Genomic DNA, 18,939 nt, shown 5'->3' with positions numbered 1-18,939 from the left:
AAAAAAAAAAGAAAAGGTTGGAAGTGGTGCTGTGGCTCAAGTGGTGGCCTTGAGCAAATGAAGCTCAGGGACAGTGCCCAGGCCTGGAATTCAAGCCCCAGGATTGGGGGGAGAAAACTGGTTTATGTGATTAGCACGTTTGGAAGTGCCACAAATATGGGTGTTGTAACCCTGCCTGGCCATCATTATGATTGTTTCTCAGTCTTCTAAATCTTTGAATAAGTGGCAGAAGAATGCATCTTTGTGTGATTATTTGGAAAAAGACAAGAATATTTCATTATATAATCACAGTGCAATTATCAAAATCAGAATTTCAATTGATAGAACACTATTATCTATCAACAATACTTAATACAATCAATATAATGTCCCCAAGCTGTCATGTATATCCTTTTTTCCTAGTCTATAATTAATCTAAATTATACGTTTTATTTACTCATAGTCTTTGTTTTCCTTAAACTTGTAATGCCCCTTACATTTTTACTTTACTGACTATGACATTTTGAATAAATATGTAGGTACCAGTAAGCCCCATTGTGGTTTATTGACCAGAGATGACAAAAAAGGTTCTATTTAGCAGTGCTTTGAGAGTTTATGTAACCCTATGTGTCTTACTTACCAGATTTACATCCCAAATACAGAAAGGTAAAAATGTATTCTTCTTTGGAATAGGATGATGAGTTTTCTTTTGTTAAAGAGTTTTGAGTGTAGCCACAGTAGGATCAGCAGATTATCAAATGAAGATTCTGATGACTTGTCCACGAAGAAGTGCACATATGACAGATTTGTACCTGATCAGGAAGCACAAGGCTGAATGCAATAAATATCATTTTAAAATATATTTATGACATTTTATTTGTCCTTTTGTTTGTTTGCTTTTGCATCTCTGAGGATTAAGCCAGTTACCAAAACAAGCACTGTGCCACGAGTTAGCCCTATTTGCTCCAGATCTTTTTTCTACTTTCTTCTTTGTTTCATTTTTCTTCCACACTTGGTTATCTTGAAGATTAACTAATAATAGTATATGTATAGAGGCTTGGCATTAAAGACTTTCGTAGATGACTCATTAGGAAGAAAATAAGATTTAAAAGTCACTATTCATGAAACATTTTTTAACTAAATTGTAGTTAGTATCCTTACATTTTTTAATAGCCTTATTCTAGTTATACTGCTACTAAATAGACGTAAATTTTCTACTTCTTTTTTCTTTTTAATAGAAAGTGACTTTAGCGATGATTTTAGTGATGATTTTGTAGAAACTCGACGAAGGCGGTCAAGGAGGAACCAGAAAAGACAAATTAATTATAAAGAAGATTCAGAAAGTGAAGGTTCCCAGAAAAGTTTACGGCGTGGTAAAGAAATAAGGCGAGTTCACAAGCGCAGACTTTCCAGCTCAGAAAGTGAAGGTAAGGATTAAATGTCCTGTTCATGGAAGTACGGACAAGGCAGAAAGACACTATAGAAGTGAATTCAGATTGTGATTTTTGCAGAATTTTTTTTAATTCCTGTAAGAAATAGCTTTGAAATCTTTCTTTTCAATCACTAATTATAGGGTAAGCTGGGCACTATAGCTGGCACCTGTGATCCTAGCTACTCAGGTGACTAAGATCTGTGGATTGAAATAGAAAGCCAACTCAGAAATTTCCAAGAGACTCTTCAGTTAACTAGTAAAGAGCCAGAAGTAGAGGTATGGCTCAAGTGGTAGAACACCAGCCTTGAGTAAAAAAACTAAGTACAAATGAGAGGCCTTGAGCTCAAGGCCCAGTACCAGCACACACACAAAAAAACAACTAAAAAACTCACAATCCCCATAAACATAGCTTAAATAAATGACCCTTGATAAGATGCTAGTTTTTGAGAATTCTTCTGTAATAAATTCTTCATTGAAACTGAGTCTTTAGAGGTCTCAAAAGAGTGTAGTTTGCTTTGTAATTGTCTCTGTTCCTTTTTCTGCCCATTATTTTTGGCCTTTGTGATAACTTCCTATGCCCTAAAGAGCCAATTTTTAACTAAAGTATCTACTGTCTCTCTCCATTCTTACTGTGTCCCATCCCAGAAGGTGTAGGGAAAATTCTACTTCACAAGTTTGTCCATGTAGTTTTTGTATTTAAAATTTAGAGCTCTTCCTAAGTTCATTTTAAATAATCTTGCTTTCCCACTTTGTGTATGTGTGTGTGCATGCATGCTTATGTTCATGCACATGTGAACCTAGGCCCTGGCCACTGTCCCTAAGCTTTCTAGCAATGCTAGTGCTCTTTCACTTGAGACGCAGCTCCACTGTGGATTTTTTCTGGTTCATTGGAGATCAGTCTCATGGATTTCTGCTTGGGCTAGCTTTGAATCTCAATCCTCAGATCTTAGCCTCCTGAATAGCTAGGATTACAGGTAAGAGGCACCACCAATGTTCAATGCCACCTTTTCTTTTTATACATTTAATTCATCACTATTTATGACCTGTTTCGAAAATGATTTTGTTTTGTAGATTAAACATAAGAAATTGAATTTACATGAAAGCCAGGAAAAGAAGAATGTATGAATGTATTACATGCTTGTTTTCCTTCACATGTAATGGATAAATTGATTCAGCCATTAAGTATATGTTAAATTTTACTGTATTCTAATTTAAATTAACAGAAAACAAAATAGCCCTCATGTAACTTATTTTTAGTCAAAGATGGAGGGGGAAAACCAATCTAGATAAATAAGTAGAGTGTGAAGCATTAGATGGAGATAGATGTTAGGAGGGATTGAAACAAACAGGAGATAGGAGCTTGGGAGAGTAGTTGGGACTTCAGATTGTGTACTAAAGAAAGTCATTACTGGAAGGGGTAACAAGTCTGACAAGAAATGTGCTTATTACCTTACTTATATAACTGTAACCCCTCTGTACATCACCTTGACAATTAAAAAAAGTCATAACTTTAAATTACTGAAAGTACAACATTTAAGGACTGGAAGTATAGCTCAGTGGTATAGCATTTGTGTAGGATGCAAAAAGCCCTGAGTTCAGTTCCCAGCAAGGGAGGCAGGAAGAACAAGAGCAAGAGAGGAATGAAAACAAAGTTTAAGTAAAGAAGGAATATTGGGTATGAGGCAAGCAGTTAACTAAAAGAAGAATGATACTGACAGATGGAACAACACATGTGACAGCCTTGAGCCAAGTTTGTGCCTGGCATGCTCAGGGAACAGAAGGGGATCCATGGTTGTTTTAACTGAATGAGTGAAAGCTTCCAAATAGAGTATGAGATGAAGCATTGAGATCAATGGGTGCCAGATCATATATAGAATAAGAGTCCATAGGGGCTGGGAAGGTGGCTGAGTGGTAGAGAGCTTGCCTTGCATGCATGAGGCCCTGGGTTCAATTCCTCAGCACCACATAAGCAGAAGAAAAAAAAGCCGGAAGTGGCACTGTGGCTCAAGTGGTAGAGTGCTAGCCTTGAGCTGAAGAGCTGAGGGACAGCGCCCAGGCCCAGAGTTCAGGCCCCATGACCGGACCCAAAAAAAATAAATAAATAAACTGTATCACACTTGTTTGCACAAATAAGCTTTTAACAAAGTTTTACTGAAAGGTAGCTATACCCCTTTGTTTAAATACTACGTAACTGTTTTCATAAAAAGTTGAGTAGTTGGGACAGAGTCTGGATCTGCCCTTTGCAGGGGAGAAAAATGCTGCTGTCTTATGTAGACCAGAGCTGTATTTCTACAATGATGGCAATATTCTGTGTCCATACTCATCAGTTCAGTGAGCAGTAATATTATGTGGCTGTTGAGCACTTAAAATGTAGCTAGTTTGATCAGAAAACTGAATTTTTGTTGAATTTTAATTAAGTTAAATAACCACATGACTAATTCTTAATCATTGGATAACATGGCCATTGTAGATTTTATTCTGTGTGAACTGAAAAGCAATTGGAAGATTTTGAAAGTTTCATCTGACTTTAGTTTTAAGTTGCTATGATAGTTGTATTTATGAATAAATTGAAAGGGACCAGGGAATAACATGGAGACCAGTTAGGAGGTGCTTAAACCATCTTAAGTGGGAGATGATGGTGACTGGTACTGGGGCCATAGCAGTCAAGTTTACAGATATGTTTTGAAGCTAGAATTTATTGAGGACTGGGTGAGATAAAGAATTAAAGAACAATTTTAAGAATAGAATTGTGAGAGCCAAGCACTAGTGGCTCATGGCTCAATCAGAAGACTGACATTTGAGGATCAAAGTCCAAGCCTTCTCTCCAGTTAAGCCACCAAAAGTGGAGCTGTGGCTCACATGGTAGAATGCTAGCCTTGAGCAGAAAAGCTAAGCTTAGGACAGTGTCCAGACCCTGAGTTTTTTGTACTCAGTACTGTCACACACAAAAATAGAAATTAAGCCAGGCACCTTTGGCTCACACATGTAATTCTAGCTACTCAGGAGACTGAGACCTGAGGATTGCAGTTCAAAGCCAGCCTGGGCAGGAAAGTCCATGAGACTCTTATCTCCACTTAACTACCACGAAACCAGAAATGGCACTGTGGCTCAAGTAGTAGAGTGCTTAGTCTTGAGCGGAAGAACTCAGGGACAGTGCCTAGAGTTCAAGTCCCACAACCAGCCAAAAAAGAAATTAAGATGGTAGAAACCACAGTGCCACAAACTTAAAGGGAATGTTTTGTTTGATATGTTTATATGTTTGTTAAGTTTATATCAAAGCTCTTTAAGTTGAGGAGGCAGTTTGACAGGGGACTCTGGAATATAGTGATTTTATCTAAACCAGAAAGAGGATTATCAGCATATAAGTGGTATACAAAGCTACAAGAGTATGTGAGGTAAGTATAGACAGAAGAAGACATTTCTAGACTATCAAAGGCATTTAATAACATGAAAATTGAATGGTATTTCAGATGAACAAAGGGCTGCCCAGTTTTAACTTGTCTTTATCAGTGTAAGTCCTAATTTTTAGGACTAGTGAGAAGGGATTTCCTAGTCTGTGATCAATCTATCTTTCAATGCAAGGATCATCAGACTTCGCTAGGAAATCTTCTCTTTCCTAAAATCATAGGTTGAGTCCACATGAATTCTTTTTTTTTTTTTTTGCTAGTCATGGTGCCCCCTCAGCTCTTCAGCTCAAGGCTAGTGCTCTACCACTTGAGCCACAGCACCACTTCCAGCTTTTTCTGCTTATGTGGTGCTGAGGAATCGAACCCTGGGCCTCATGCATGCAAGGCAAGCACTCTACCACTGAGCCACCTTCCCAGCCCCCCACATGAATTCTTGGACACTGTTTGTTAGAGGACTGAAAGAGGCCATTTACTACTGAAGAGAAATACTTACGTACACTTAGACGTGAAAGCAGACTATAAGTGCATATAGATAGGGAAGGAGCACTGTTTATGGTTCACTGTGCCAAAAGTTTAAATATGCTGTTTATTCTAGAGAGCTATATGTCCAAGAACTCTGAAGATGATGAGCTAGCTAAAGAATCAAAACGATCAGTTCGAAAGCGGGGCCGAAGCACAGATGAGTATTCAGAAGCTGATGAGGAGGAAGAAGAGGAAGGCAAACCATCCCGAAAACGGCTACACCGGATTGAGACAGATGAGGAAAGCTGTGACAATGCCCATGGAGATGCAGACCAGCCTACCCATGACAGCCAGCCCAGAACCCTGCCCTCAGAGCAAGAGAGCACCAAAAAGCCCTACCGGATAGAAAGTGATGAGGAAGAAGACTTTGAAAATGTAGGCAAAGTGGAAAGTCCATTGGACTATAGTTTAGTGGACTTGCCTTCCACCAATGGACAGAGTCCTGGCAAAGCCATTGAGAACTTGATGGGCAAGCCAGCTGACAAGCCCCAAACCCCCAAGGACAATAGCACAGCCAGTGCAAGCCTAGCCTCCAATGGGACAAGTGGTGGGCAGGAGGCAGGAGCACCAGAAGAGGAAGAAGATGAGCTTTTGAGAGTGACTGACCTTGTCGATTATGTCTGTAACAGTGAACAGTTATAAGACTTTTTTTCCATTTTTGTGCTAATTTATTCCACGGTAGCTCACACACCAGCGGGCCAGTTATTAAAAGCTGTTTAATTTTTCCTAGAAAACTCCACTACAGAATGACTTTTTAGAAGAAAAATCACAACAGACCCTGAAGTCTTTCTGTGAAGTGACCAGTTTTGAACTTTGAAGATAAATAATTGCTGTAAATTCCTTTGATTTTCTTTTTCCAAGTTCATGGTCCTTGGTAATTTCATTCATGGAAAAAAAATCTTATTATAATAACAACAAAGATTTGTATATTTTTGACTTTATATTTCCTGAGCTCTCCTGACTTTGTGAAAAGGGTAGATAAGAATGCATTCCATATCTATCAGGGCCCAAAACAGAATTTAGGGGTGGGAGAAAGCACTTGTGCTTTAGCTTTTTCATATTAAAATATATATTATATTTAAACATTCATGGCATAGATGATGATTAACAGATTGTCTAAAAGTCCAAATCTGTATCGTTGCAGATTGAGAATTGTAGGTAACATCATACATGTGTTAATTAGTAATAACCTTCGCGAAATCAACTTGGTTTTTATTAAAGTTACCACACTTTAAATAAAGAAGAGACCGTGAAAGTATCATCATCAAAACACTTTTACCCAAGTTTCTGTTACAGCGGAGTTACTTGTTTGGAAAAAGAAAAAAATCATCTGAAAAGCATTTGTATATTAAAGTGTGTAATGAAGCTTTGACAACCAATCATGCTAGTAACAAATGTTTTACATTAGCTTTATGCAGTGGTAATAAGGTGGCCTCTCTAATATCCTGTGTCTCCAGGGAAGTTAGTGAAATGAGTGTGATCTTTCCTAAAAAACCCTGGTGGGCTATGTACTTTGCTGGTACTCAAACCCTTGTCTTCTGGCCACTTGATGTTTAAATATCTGAAATGTCATTTTGAGCGAAATAACATCCATGTATAATGTACATAAAGAGATACTAAGCTGACAATGGCACATTTTGAAGACTGGAAAGGGATTTTCAGGTGAATTTTAGCTGGTCTATTCTTGCCCTTAGTACCTACTTCAAATTGAAGTCTACAAACAAAGCAGTTCCTTTGGGAGGTTTTTAATTTGAGTTTTAATGTGTGTGTATGTGTGTATGTATGTATGTGTGTTGAAATTTTCTATCTGCCTGGATATATTAGCAGGGTTTGAATGTAGTTTTGGCCTTTGGCCATTAGACTTATATTAAAATTTATGAGTAGTCACACAACCAACATAGAATTGAATGAGAACTGCCAATATACCTAAAAAGCTTGGTATCCATTTCAAACATCTCAACATTTTAAAGAACAATAAGCCCTGTTTTGGTCGTTTGTAACTAAATAACTTAAAAGAAGCTGACACTAAAATATGAAGTTCATTTTCTTTTCTGTTACAGCTGTAAATTTTCAGGCAGAGCCATAACATTGTACAGAATATAGTGCTTGTGATCAAATCTTGCCTGTAACGTTCTGAAACCTTTAACCATTAGTTCTGTGAGTGCTCTTGCCCTGAGGTTTGGGTTTTTCTGTTCCAGTGTTGTCTGTTGCCGGCAACTGACACACCATATCTGCTGCTGGCCCAGGGAACTTCATTTCTCTTTTCCAATTAATCATTATATATGGTAGTCAGTGTGTAGTGTAAACCACTCCTTTTTATTACAAAGCTGGCATTAGACTTACATTATAAATATCCCACCCACCCACCCCCCCAAAAAAAAACTTTATAATTCCTATTTGTCCTTCCTCAACAGGTATTGATTGCCCTTAAATCTTCTTTGGGCCTTGAACATTTATAGCTGTTATTTTGCAGTTGTTATTTTTTTTGTTTCACTTTATTTCTATAGTACCTACCCATTAATATTTTTGCTTTGATTCTAACAATGTATATGTATCTGTATCAAAATAAAATAATGAAAGCAGCCTAAAAATAGGATGCAACAAGAGCATATGGTTCCAAGCAAGTTGTGATTTTTATTTTGAGATAATGTTTCATTGAAAAGGGAGGGGACGGTTTATCACAAGCAGCATAGTAGGCCTTTAAAAAAAAAGCCAATTAACCTTTCTAGGTAGGTTTGTTTCATTTATTTGAAAGTTACTAAGAATTTTAATATTTTATCTAAAAGGATTTCTATCCATGCAAGGTAAGTGGTTCAACATTCAGGCAGTCTTTCCTGACACCCCGTCTCCCTGCCCTGTTTTACTTCTACAACCAGGTAAAGCCACTAAATAGAAACTCTCCCATGTGCCCTGCCTCTCTACCTCTGGATGCCTCAGCTCCTGCTTCCCCTATTATTCCTACTTCTCAGTTAAGCAGTTGTTAGTAGTATTAAATGGATAATTGAACAACAGATTTCCTGGTATGAAATAAGGAGTTTTCTCTCCTCCCATAGTAAAGACTGAGTGTACCATTAGCAAATGTCCCAACATGGGTTATAAAACCACTTGTGCTGCCTGACACTTATCAAACTTGAATAAACTGCCAACTTGATACTCTTATGTGGCTAAATTCCCATTAAACCAATTACTTATGGTTCATCTACTAAGAATGTAATCTAGGCAGCTAATTCTTACTGTACAGATAGACTGATCAAATGGTGAACAGTTGTACTGCTTGTTTTTTTATTCTGGTTTTGTTCTTGATCTGTGCTGAGGAATGAACCCGGGGCTTCATCCATGCTAGGCAAGTGTTCTAGCACTGAGCTAAGTCCTACCCTTGTTTAATGTTTATAGAGTCAGTCCTCAGAATCTATTATTTCTCAGAAATGTGTATTCTGAACATGTTCTGAAGAAGTACTCTTAAAAATGGAAAAAATATGTTTATATTTAAAGGCATGAAACAATCTTCAGCACTGGACAGAAAGGAAAGGAGCAATCATCTTTTGGTTCTTTTCAACTATGGATTTAGTGTCTCAACAACTGCTATAGAATAGCGCCCTTTCCTAGTTTATACCTCCCTTTTACTGAATAAAGGTGGGTTCCCAATATTAAACTCTAGTATAAAGCAAATATATTAAGGGAAGATAGAGTTTAGTATTCAGACTGTTTAGTTTGCAATTTCTGTAAAGGTTTGGAAACTAGCTAAATTTTCACAATGTAGAAACTTTGAACTGAATTATATGAAAAGGACGCAGACTGGTTTTGTACATTTGTCCTGATGAAATAATGTTTAATGTAAAATATTCTGTTGTCACATTACTATGAAAGGGTGACAAGTACTTTCAAGAAGAATATATGTGATATACTAAAGTTGATTTTCCTTGACATCCTTTTCCACCTGGCCAAGGTTGTAGATTAAGAGGATAAAAAGAAGTTCCATTAAAAATAAATTCATGTATACTGGTAAATCTATTTTTTAAAAAAGTGACCAAAGAATCAAGAACTTTGAGTGATAATGATATTACTAAATAAAAGGTTTTTTTAACAAATTTATTTTCAAGAATATTACATGCCAGTTTTCACTTCCTTGTTGACCAGAACCCATCGTACATATTTACAAAAAATATATGTATTAAGACAAATGTGGACATTTACTTGTTTAGTCAAAATGAGAAAATATTTTTTAAAGTAGAATTGATGGAATTTCTTTTGTCACAAGGAATGCCTGCTTAGCTTGTTTGTAGGCATAAGAGATATTCAAAATCCTAATGAAACTACAGATTCAACACACAGAATGTGTGAACTTCATTCTTTACCAACACAATGGAACAGATCCCTAACTGTTCCCTCACAGCTTTAGAACAAGTATTTAAAGACAGATTCTTTTTCAAATGGAATACACACACACACACACACACGACAGTTTACTAGAATGAAACCACATTAATTTGTAAAAAGAAATAAGGCAAATAGTTGCATTACAAATGACAAAAAAAATAATATCATTTGATTATAGAATTAGCCTGGAGGAAAAGTTTCTCTTGTTGGTTTGAATCTCTTAAAGTGTATTCCAAGAAGCAGAGAATGCCAAGAGTGAATATGTGCCATAATCTACCCAGTCCTCAGCTGCTTAAAAGTAGTACAGGTGCATATTAAACTCTTAGAATATCCATTCCTCTTCTACCCACCATTCCCAGTAAAAATGTGTAATTCCCTATAAACCTATCTTGGAAGGGGTAAGTAACTGCTGATTTTTGTTTTCATTTTATACCAATCATGAAAGATTGCTGTCAGTGTTTTTAAACTGGGCTATTGAGTTTTACTGATGTCTTTTCAAAATATTTCACTCCAACTTAAATTATTCTAATGTTTTTTGAGTGCCAAGAATTGCTAAAGAACTATATAACCACATTGAGGATTGTCATTCCCAAGTCAACAGTCATAGGCCAAAATATAATAAGCTAGGTATATATTCACTGTAGATAGTGCACCCAATACTTTTTTACTCATAAAGGGCCTCTCTGGTATTTTATTAGAATTGTGTTCCCTTAGTGGATTTTTTTCCCCACATTTCGGCCATGTAAGCTCAATTACTTTTTCATTTCATACTTATGCCACTTAGTTCTGGAAGATTCTGTCAATCCCGTTTTGGTACATTGTAGTTTTGGTTACTGAAGATGTTATGTTAATAATTTTTAAGTATGTCTATCCTGTACATAAGGAATAGGAGAAGACATGTTATTATATAAGTAGGAATTTATTACGCTGTAGACATTTTGAGTAACAAATTCTAAAAAGAGACATTTTTAAAAGAACAACATTTGTGCTTTTTTTTGCCAAACCAGTACAAGCTAGAAAATGTGCAAAGGACTGAATAACCTGCCTTGTTCTTTTTTGCCACTGGATGATGTAAGTTGAGAATGGAGTTGTTAACCTTAACTATATTTCATCAGTTGCTAAGGAAATCTAATTTAAGTGTTTGGGGATTTTGTTTGATCTGTATTTATTGAGTTTTGATCATAGACCAGGAGCCTGCCTATCATGCTTACAGGCAGCCAGAACACCTTCACTGAGAAATTTAATGGCTCAAGACCTGAATCATTTAACTTATTTTGTATGTTGGGGGGAAAAAAAGTTTATTTTGCTCGAGAGTCACATTTTTTTATAACTGTACAGCTTTTAAGGGATGGGAGGTGGGAAAAATACCCTAAAATAGGATGTAGATTTTTACAATTGTGTTTATGCTAGAACCTCTACAGGTGCATTATGTAATTAAACCTACAATTGTTTAAAAATTTGTGCTATGGTCTTTTTCATTCTACTGCCCTTAAGCAGAGTTAAGCATGTCAATACTGCTGGATGGACAAGACTTGAAATTAGGCTAAAATTTGTTTCCAAAGCTTTGTGATCATTGCATGATATACTCACCTACATGGAGACATACACACACACACACACAAATCTTTATATTAGAGTCAGTGGATTTTTCAGGATCAGAACAACTGTAACAGCCCAATTTTGACAGCCAACAGCATATTCTTTCAGTGCATGGTTTTCATGATGCCTTATAATTTTCAATGTTGGTCTGGTATTTTATTATCAAAGTAGCTTCAGAATCATAGTATCTGAACAGTAGCTTGCCCTAAACTGCCATGTGCACTTCAGAGAGGATGGATGTCCTGTGTTGGTAGGGATAGGACAGGGCTTGTTTTCTAGTTATTCAGAAGACTCAGTTACACAGGAATGCTTGCTGAAAGATGGCTGGAAAGGAAATATTCAATTTGAGAAATATTGAAGAACTGCTGGTTTGATTTTTGTGACACATTTTTATCAATACATTGATACCTTTTTTTAATGCCAGGACTTTTTGCCATCTGATGATTTACTATTCTAATTTCTCATCTTTGTAGTGCAAATATATTTTGCATCATCTAGCAGGGCACCAGTGGCTCATGCCTGTAATCCTAGCTACTCAGGAGGCTGAGATCTGAGGATCATGGTTCGAAGCCAGCCCAGGCAACAAAGTCCATGAGACTCATCTCCAAAAAACTGCCAGAAAACCAGAAGAGGTACTGTGACTCAAGTAGTAGAGCAGTAACCTTGAGCAGATGAGCTCAGGGACAGCGCCCAGGCCCAGAGTTCAAGCCCCATGACCAATAAATAAATAAGAAAAATCATTTAAATCTGTAATAATTTCTAAGCAAACTTTACTGTCAATGTAGGAAGTCTGTTGTTTTTTTCATATTACTTGGGGCTATGAATATCCACATGAACAATACAGATTCCAGATAAGATACAATAAATAGTTTAATTGATCTTAAATCACTGGAATCCAAGAAGCATTTGCTCTAGATCACCTGGATTTTCATATGTACTTTAGTGAAATGCTTTATTTCTTACGTATAAAAAAGTTTCCAGATAGACACTTGGAATATTTTATTTGGAGATGAGGGCTAAAGAAGAAACTCCAAGATAGGCATAAAACTCTTCAAGTTAATCAGGACCATACGTTAATAGAAGCTAGAGTGCTATCATATAATAATGTACTTCATGGTGTGAGGGAGATGGAAAGAGAACTGAAAACTAGAAATGTGATTCTGGTAACACTAAATTTTGTGTATAATAAACATGGGTGATTCCTGATAGCTTAAAGAGATTCAGGAATTAACTGCAGTGTTTGAACACCTGGTGTGTTAGAATTGCAGTGGATAGTTTAAATACAATATTCCTTGTGACAACCAAAATACGTTGTGGCTGGTGCCAGTATTTTTGTTAACAAAATGTTTAATGTCTCACTACAGTCTGGTCAGAACTTAGTGTTATAAGCTAGGCCTAAAGCCATTTTATAGCGGCTGGCCTAATTGTGTAATTTTTCTTTAAAATGTTTTATTATATACTGTCATTTCTTTCATTTAATATATATGTCAATTGTCACAATAAAAAATTTAAATACTTTGACTTACTTAGCATGTGTTTGTAAGCCTAGTTTTAAATTTTGTGACATCTAGAAAACTAATATTTTTCTGTTAAAGGCTCATGAAGGTTAAGATATTTTAATACCCAGTTACAGACTTATTTTTCACTATGTATAAAGTAAATTTGCAAGTGCACCAATTTCTCTAAAATAATTTATTTTTTAAAATACAGATACTTAAATACAAAATATTTGTGCATTCATATGTCACCATTGTAACAGAATTCAAAGTAATTTTAAGGCAACTTGCCAAGTCAGTATCTACAGATAATAGAAAACTATTTTTTGACTGTGCTGTGTGGTCCCACTGGAGCTCTGAACTACACCACTGAAACAGCCATAGGCAAAAGTTCTGTTCTTTGTGGAGGGTGAAGGAGTAAATGAGTTCTTTTGTAGTTTACTTACTTTGGGTGTGAATTCTTGAAATAGGGGACATTTAGGTATAGGCTGACTTGCCTACCAGTAAGCAGGTGCATGATACAGATCAGCACATTTAAAAAGGGAATAAATCAGATTACTTTAATGGACCAACCCTGAGTATGACGCTCATCACCAATTTATTGTTGTGATTATTAGCAGGGGTAGCCTAGACTGGCTTCAAATGTGCCATCCTCCTGTCACTTCTCAAGTGGTGGGATTACAGGTGTGCAACACAATGCCTGGCGCTCATTTCCAAATTTTGATTTGACAATTCTTCCTCATTGTTGGAATACAGTAAAATTCAAGCTGAACTTTTACTATTGCTTAACAATAGACTGGCAGACTTTTTGCAAACTGTGATCGGAAATATTAACTAGGTGAAGAGCTTTTGAAGTTCAGTCAATTAATAAAGTGAAAGCTAGTCCGTGGAGAGAAAAAGATGGATTTATTTGAAGGTTGTCGACATTGGTCTTCATTTTTTTTTTTTCTTTTTCCGGGGCAAAGGTGGTGGGAGGCCGCATTTGTTTCGATGGCTTTAGGGGATTTGGAACTGGGTTTGGCCCTATCAGTCCGGGATGGTTTTTTTTTTTAGTTTTAATTTCTGGATTGTGAACATTTCCACCCCGGTCAGTGCCATCTTCATAATATCTGAGACCCCAGCTTCTGCCATATTCCCAAAGCGGGTACCGGGGATTTGTTATAACAAGGACTATCATGTGGGACCCATGTAGCAGAATTTTTGCATTGTCGTTTGATTATCCTAAGATGGGGGTTGGCACGAGATGGAGTCCAGCTAGTGGTTATTGTGTCACACCCCCAGGAGCGTTACAAGGCGGGGCTGTGACACTTGGACACATATAAAAGTGGTGGGGCCTAGTAACCCTGGTAATGCAGCCAGATATGGGGGGGCAGCTGGCACAGGGACACATTACCTTGTACAGTTTGGTGAGTTGTGTTTTCACCACTTGGTATGAGCTTTTTTTTTTTTTTTTTTTTGGGTCCGGTCGTAGGGCCTGAACTCTGGGCCTGGGCGCTGTCCCTCAGCTCTTCAGCTCAAGGTTAGCACTCTACCACTTGAGCCACAGCGCCACTTCCGGCTTTTTTCTTTTTGCTTATGTGGTGCTGAGGAATCGAACCCAGGGCCTCTTGCATGCAAGGCAAGCGCTCTACCACTGAGCCAACATCCCAGCCCTTGTATGAGCTTTTTTACTTCTCCTGATTTGTCTTATCTCCCAGCTGTACTTTTCTGTCATGTGAGGTGACTCAGAAGCTCCCATACCACCAGGCAACAATAAAGGCAACAAGGAAAACAACAATAAAGTCATGGTCTTCTGGGTCTCAGCTTTAGTCCACGGTCGGCGGGGTCCATCGGCAGCGGCTTCCATCCCTGGGGGGCGTCCTCGTTCTCGGCGTGTTTCACGTGGCACGCGTGAATGCGGGTCCTCAGACCTGCTACTTTGAAGGTCACAGGGCGGGGGGGGGGGTGGTCAAGATGACCATCAATGGTCCCTTCCGGTGTTCTCCCACTTGGTGGCTCAGATCCCTGCGTGCAGATGTACGCCTGCTGCAGTGACTGGAGCACAGGCTGCTCAGTCATTTCCGCCAAGGCAACCTCTTGTAGTGTGCAGAGTGGAGGGGGGGTCCCCCACACATTACCTCAAGTGGGGTAACCTTGTGTAAAGTAAGGTGTGCTGGGAGATCTAAGGAGGGCGAAGGGAAGGAGATCCACCCATCCACCGCCAGTCTCCAGAATTAACTTTGTCAAGGTCTCTTTGGGAGTCTGGTTCGTTCTACTTGTCCACAGCTCCGGGGCCGGTAGACACTGGGTAGTTTCCAATTAGTGCCTGCGGCCTTGGCCAAGGCCTGGGAGACTGAACTCACAAATGCAGGGCCGTTATCTGACCCGACCGTGAGAGGCACCCCAAACCTAGGAATTATTTCCTCTGGTAGCTTTTTGGCCTCTCAGGTTTGGTGGAGAAAGCCTCTACCCAGAAAAGGTCTCCACAAAAACTAGCATATACTTGTATCCATACCTTCCCTGTTTCATTCTCTGTGAAATCCACTTCCCAATACATTCCTGGTGCCCTCTCTCTCTTTCTGTCTCTGTCTGTCTGTCTGTCTGTCCCTCTCTCTCTTTCTCTGGCTCTCTCTTCCCATCCTGGTTCCCCCTGCGTTTACTGTCTGACATTGAGCACTTCTGTTTAGCATATCTTGAACCACATGTCCTAGCTTAGGAACATGACAAGTCTTTCAGCTTGCGTGTCCCCAAAGGAGTGCTGCTTTGTCCCCAGCCTTTGGGGAAGAACCAACTTTCCTTGTCCTAGTTTTGGCCCACTCCCCTCCCCCCACTAGTTCACCCCACTTTTGTAAATATTTTAAGTTGTCTTAGGAATAGCTTGGCTTTTCCACTAGGGCTGGAGCCGGGAGGGCAGCCAGTTCGTGCGCCTTTTCTCGGGCTGCTTGCTTTGCAGCTCGGTGGGCTAGGCCGCTCCTTGGCTCAGGGTCCCTGACCTGAACCTAAGCCTTCCCACCTGCTTTCCTGGCGCTTAGGCTTTTCTCTCCACTGACCATGTCCTACCTGCCTCTTTCCTTTCCACTGACCTCCTTCCCCATTTCTTTCCCGCCTCATGGAACGCCAATACCTTAACCATTTTCCTGCTCTGCCTTTCATCCTCTTGCACGTCCCTGTTGCTGAACACCTTTTCTGCTATGCCCACTAATTTAGCAGGTTTTTCCCTTCAAACCCCTCAATTTTCTGGAGCTTCCTCCTCCTGTCTGGGGCCGACTGGCTAGCGAAGGCAAGGCTAATTGCTCTCAGATTTTGGGGTACCTCCATAAGCCCTTCCCGAAAAGCCCCTGGGGACTCATCCTTACCTTGAGTCACCTCGCTGATCTTAGATTTATGGGCCTCCTTGTAGCCGCACGGAGTCCCCTCAACAGAGTCTGGCGGTAGAAATGGGGCTCTCCTTACCTTCATTGGTGTTTGGGTCCTAGTTGGGGGGGTTCTCTTGGGCAGTAGTCTTCCATTTTCCGGGGGACTTGGCCCAACCTCTCAATTATCACTTGATGTGTTTCCCTTATAATGCGGTTCCTCTCTTCTGCATTAAAGAGGGCCATAAGGAGCTGTTGGATGTCCACCCAGGAGGACCAGTGGGTAAGGAAGGCAGTTTCCAAGAGACTAATCAGATCCTGGGGGTGGGCACAGAAAGACTTATGCTGGGCTTTCCAGTTATAGATGTCAGAAGAAGAAAGGGAACATAGGTTAGGTAGGGGCGCCCTCTCCCATCCGGTGGAGCTTCCTTGCGAAGGGCAGCATTGGAGCCTTTGGAACTGGAGGGGGAGAGGGTGGCAGAGGAGGGTAGAGGGAGGGGGAAGAATTGGGTTGGTCTTTCTGTTCAATGGGTCCATAAGCGGCTCCCTTCCGCGTATGGGGTAGGCTGGTGAGAGTATTCCTGGGCTGAGACTTGAGTCTAGAGGAAGAATAGGGAGGTGGGAAGTCCAAATCATCTGTATCTGTCCAAGGTAGGATGGTCTTTTATTTTTTTGCCGGTTGTGGGGCCTGAACTCTGGGCCTGGGCACTGTCCCTCAGCTCTTCAGCTCAAGACTAGCGCTCTACCACTTGAGCCACAGCGCCACTTCGGGCTTTTTTCTGCTTCTGTGGTGCTGAGGAATCGAACCCAGGGCTTCATGCATGCAAGGCAAGCACTCTACCACTGAGCCACCTTCCCAAACCTGGATGGTCTTTTTTAGCCTCCCCTTTTCTTCTGTTTCTAGTTTCGGGGATCTGGCCTGCCTCGGAGAGAAATTGATTTTGTTAGTAGGAGAAAGGTGTAGTTTTAGCCATGATGGAGGCTCTGTGACCAGGTACCACCAGGCCACAATGTTCGGTGGAAATCCAAGACCTTAGTCTGGGTAGACTAGATTTGGGCCAAAGCGAACATCCCCTCTGGCGGCCATCCTGTAAAGAAAGTGGGCCACTCCATCTGGTAGTGTTCTTAGTTTTTCCGGATAAACTTCGTCACCCAACTGGGTGGCTTTACCTTGAAAATCCTCCAAGTGTTGCAGAACAAGATTCAGGGGTGTCACAGGCTCCTTGCTCCCTGCCTGCCCCATTTCTCCATTCACAACAAATATCAGGACAGACAACAGAAAGACAAGACAAAGACAACCGCAGACCCAGCAGCCCCTCCTCGACAAGATAGAAAATCTAAGGGCAGACAAGATGTAACCCCAACTCAAAAACACAACCTGCTGCTAGTGGTGATTTTCCCAATCCCCTGACTGCCTCGGGGGACTTGAACCCCCTCCTAGCGATCTACAGACGGAGGGATGGGGCGTCCCAGCATCCACTCCGGCCCTGGGGAGCCAGTTTCTCCCCGGTGGGCTCCCCCCTGGAGCTCCGCAAACCCAGAAACAGAACAGGATCTAGCAGAACAGGACCTCGAGATCTTACCTCCGGAGATTTTTTTTTCCCTAGAAATTCTGATGCTGGCTCAGTCCTCGTTTGATCCCGGACGCCCCATTATTTTGGGATCCTTGATCAAAGGAACGAGACTCATACAAGATGAAAGTCAAGCAGAGCTTTATTTCGCACCAAGCATCGAGAATCAAACTGACCGGTCAGGGCCTTCTCTAGGGCGAGAGTGGACCCCGCCTTGTCTTACAGGCCAACTTTTATAGGGCAAAACCGCAAAAAACGCAGGCTAACTGTGAGCACATAGCTGTTATGAGCTAACCCTTATCTTCATTGGTTAAAAGCAGAAGGGTTACATAGGTGCTTTTTGCTGCTTGGACGCCTCCACCAGGCCGGCCCCGACCTGGTTTGGCGGGCGTTGTTATGGGGCACTTGCTGGTTCCTTGGAATCCTTTTGTAAATAAGGTTCAGTTCGGCTTGCCTTTGCTGCACTAACAGCAGGTTTTAGTTTCTTTGTGGGCAAGGTCAGCTTGTACTTACTTTACAAACACCAAATGGCTGCCCGGACAAAATGGAGTTACTTAGGCGAAACCGGTCCTAACACCAACTCCGCGTCTGGCTTTTGGAAATAAGTTATCTTGGACTTTCCTGCCAGGGCTGACTTCGAACCGCGATCCTCAGATCTCAGCCTCCTGAGTAGCTAGGATTACAGGCGTGAGCCACCCCCCGCCCGGCTCAAAATACCATTCTTCATGCTTCCTCTCCCACGGAGCTGCTGTGATGACCGCGAAGCAGCCTGTCCCAGAGAACATGCGATATTCCCAACCTAGAGACACAAAAAAGAAAGAGATGGGCCACGGCGTCTGGTAACAAATGCCCAAGGAACGACAAAGACCTCCAAACAACTTCCTAGAATGCCTCATCTCTATGATCCGCAGCGCCGAAGCTTCCGTGGAGGCAAGGTTGTCTTTCCGGGTGGCTGCGATCGCTTCCGGGGCGTGCCGCCTGGCGCTGTGCTCGCTGCGCGCGCGGCTGCCCTAGGTTTTTGTGTTTATATTCCCCCGACTGCCATGAGCTTCCTCAAAAGTTTCCCGCCGCCGGAGCCGGCGGAGGGGCTCCGGCAGCAGCAGCCGGACACCGAGGCTGTGCTGAACGGGAAGGGCCTCGGCACCGGTACCCTCTACATCTCTGAGAGGTACGGTCCCCCCGTGCGCCCGCGGCGGCCTCCCTCGCCGCGCTGCGGGGCTGCTC

The 18,939-nt window shown here is 40.9% G+C and overlaps 2 protein-coding genes across 3 annotated transcripts in view; both read left to right on the top strand.

Moving 5' to 3' along the window:
• Positions 1-9,867, top strand: part of Rsf1 (remodeling and spacing factor 1) — a 130,228-nt gene extending 120,361 nt beyond the window's left edge. For both annotated transcript variants that reach the window (XM_013014090.1, XM_013014089.1), the window contains exons 15-16: positions 1,218-1,406; positions 5,414-9,867. In XM_013014090.1, coding sequence (XP_012869544.1) covers positions 1,218-1,406; positions 5,414-5,982 — 758 coding nt within the window. In that variant the 3' untranslated portion in view covers positions 5,983-9,867. The remainder of the gene's footprint in view (positions 1-1,217; positions 1,407-5,413) is intronic.
• An 8,802-nt stretch (positions 9,868-18,669) lies between these two features.
• Positions 18,670-18,939, top strand: part of Clns1a (chloride channel, nucleotide-sensitive, 1A) — a 24,665-nt gene continuing 24,395 nt past the window's right edge. The window contains exon 1 of the mRNA XM_013013972.1: positions 18,670-18,883. Coding sequence (XP_012869426.1) covers positions 18,759-18,883 — 125 coding nt within the window. The 5' untranslated portion in view covers positions 18,670-18,758. The remainder of the gene's footprint in view (positions 18,884-18,939) is intronic.

The sequence above is a fragment of the Dipodomys ordii genome, unplaced genomic scaffold (genome assembly GCF_000151885.1).
Source record: "Dipodomys ordii isolate 6190 unplaced genomic scaffold, Dord_2.0 Scaffold22, whole genome shotgun sequence".
Classification (NCBI taxonomy): domain Eukaryota; kingdom Metazoa; phylum Chordata; class Mammalia; order Rodentia; family Heteromyidae; genus Dipodomys; species Dipodomys ordii.
The sequence above is the reverse complement of the archived record's forward strand: the minus strand, read 5'-3'. Positions and strand labels throughout refer to the sequence as shown.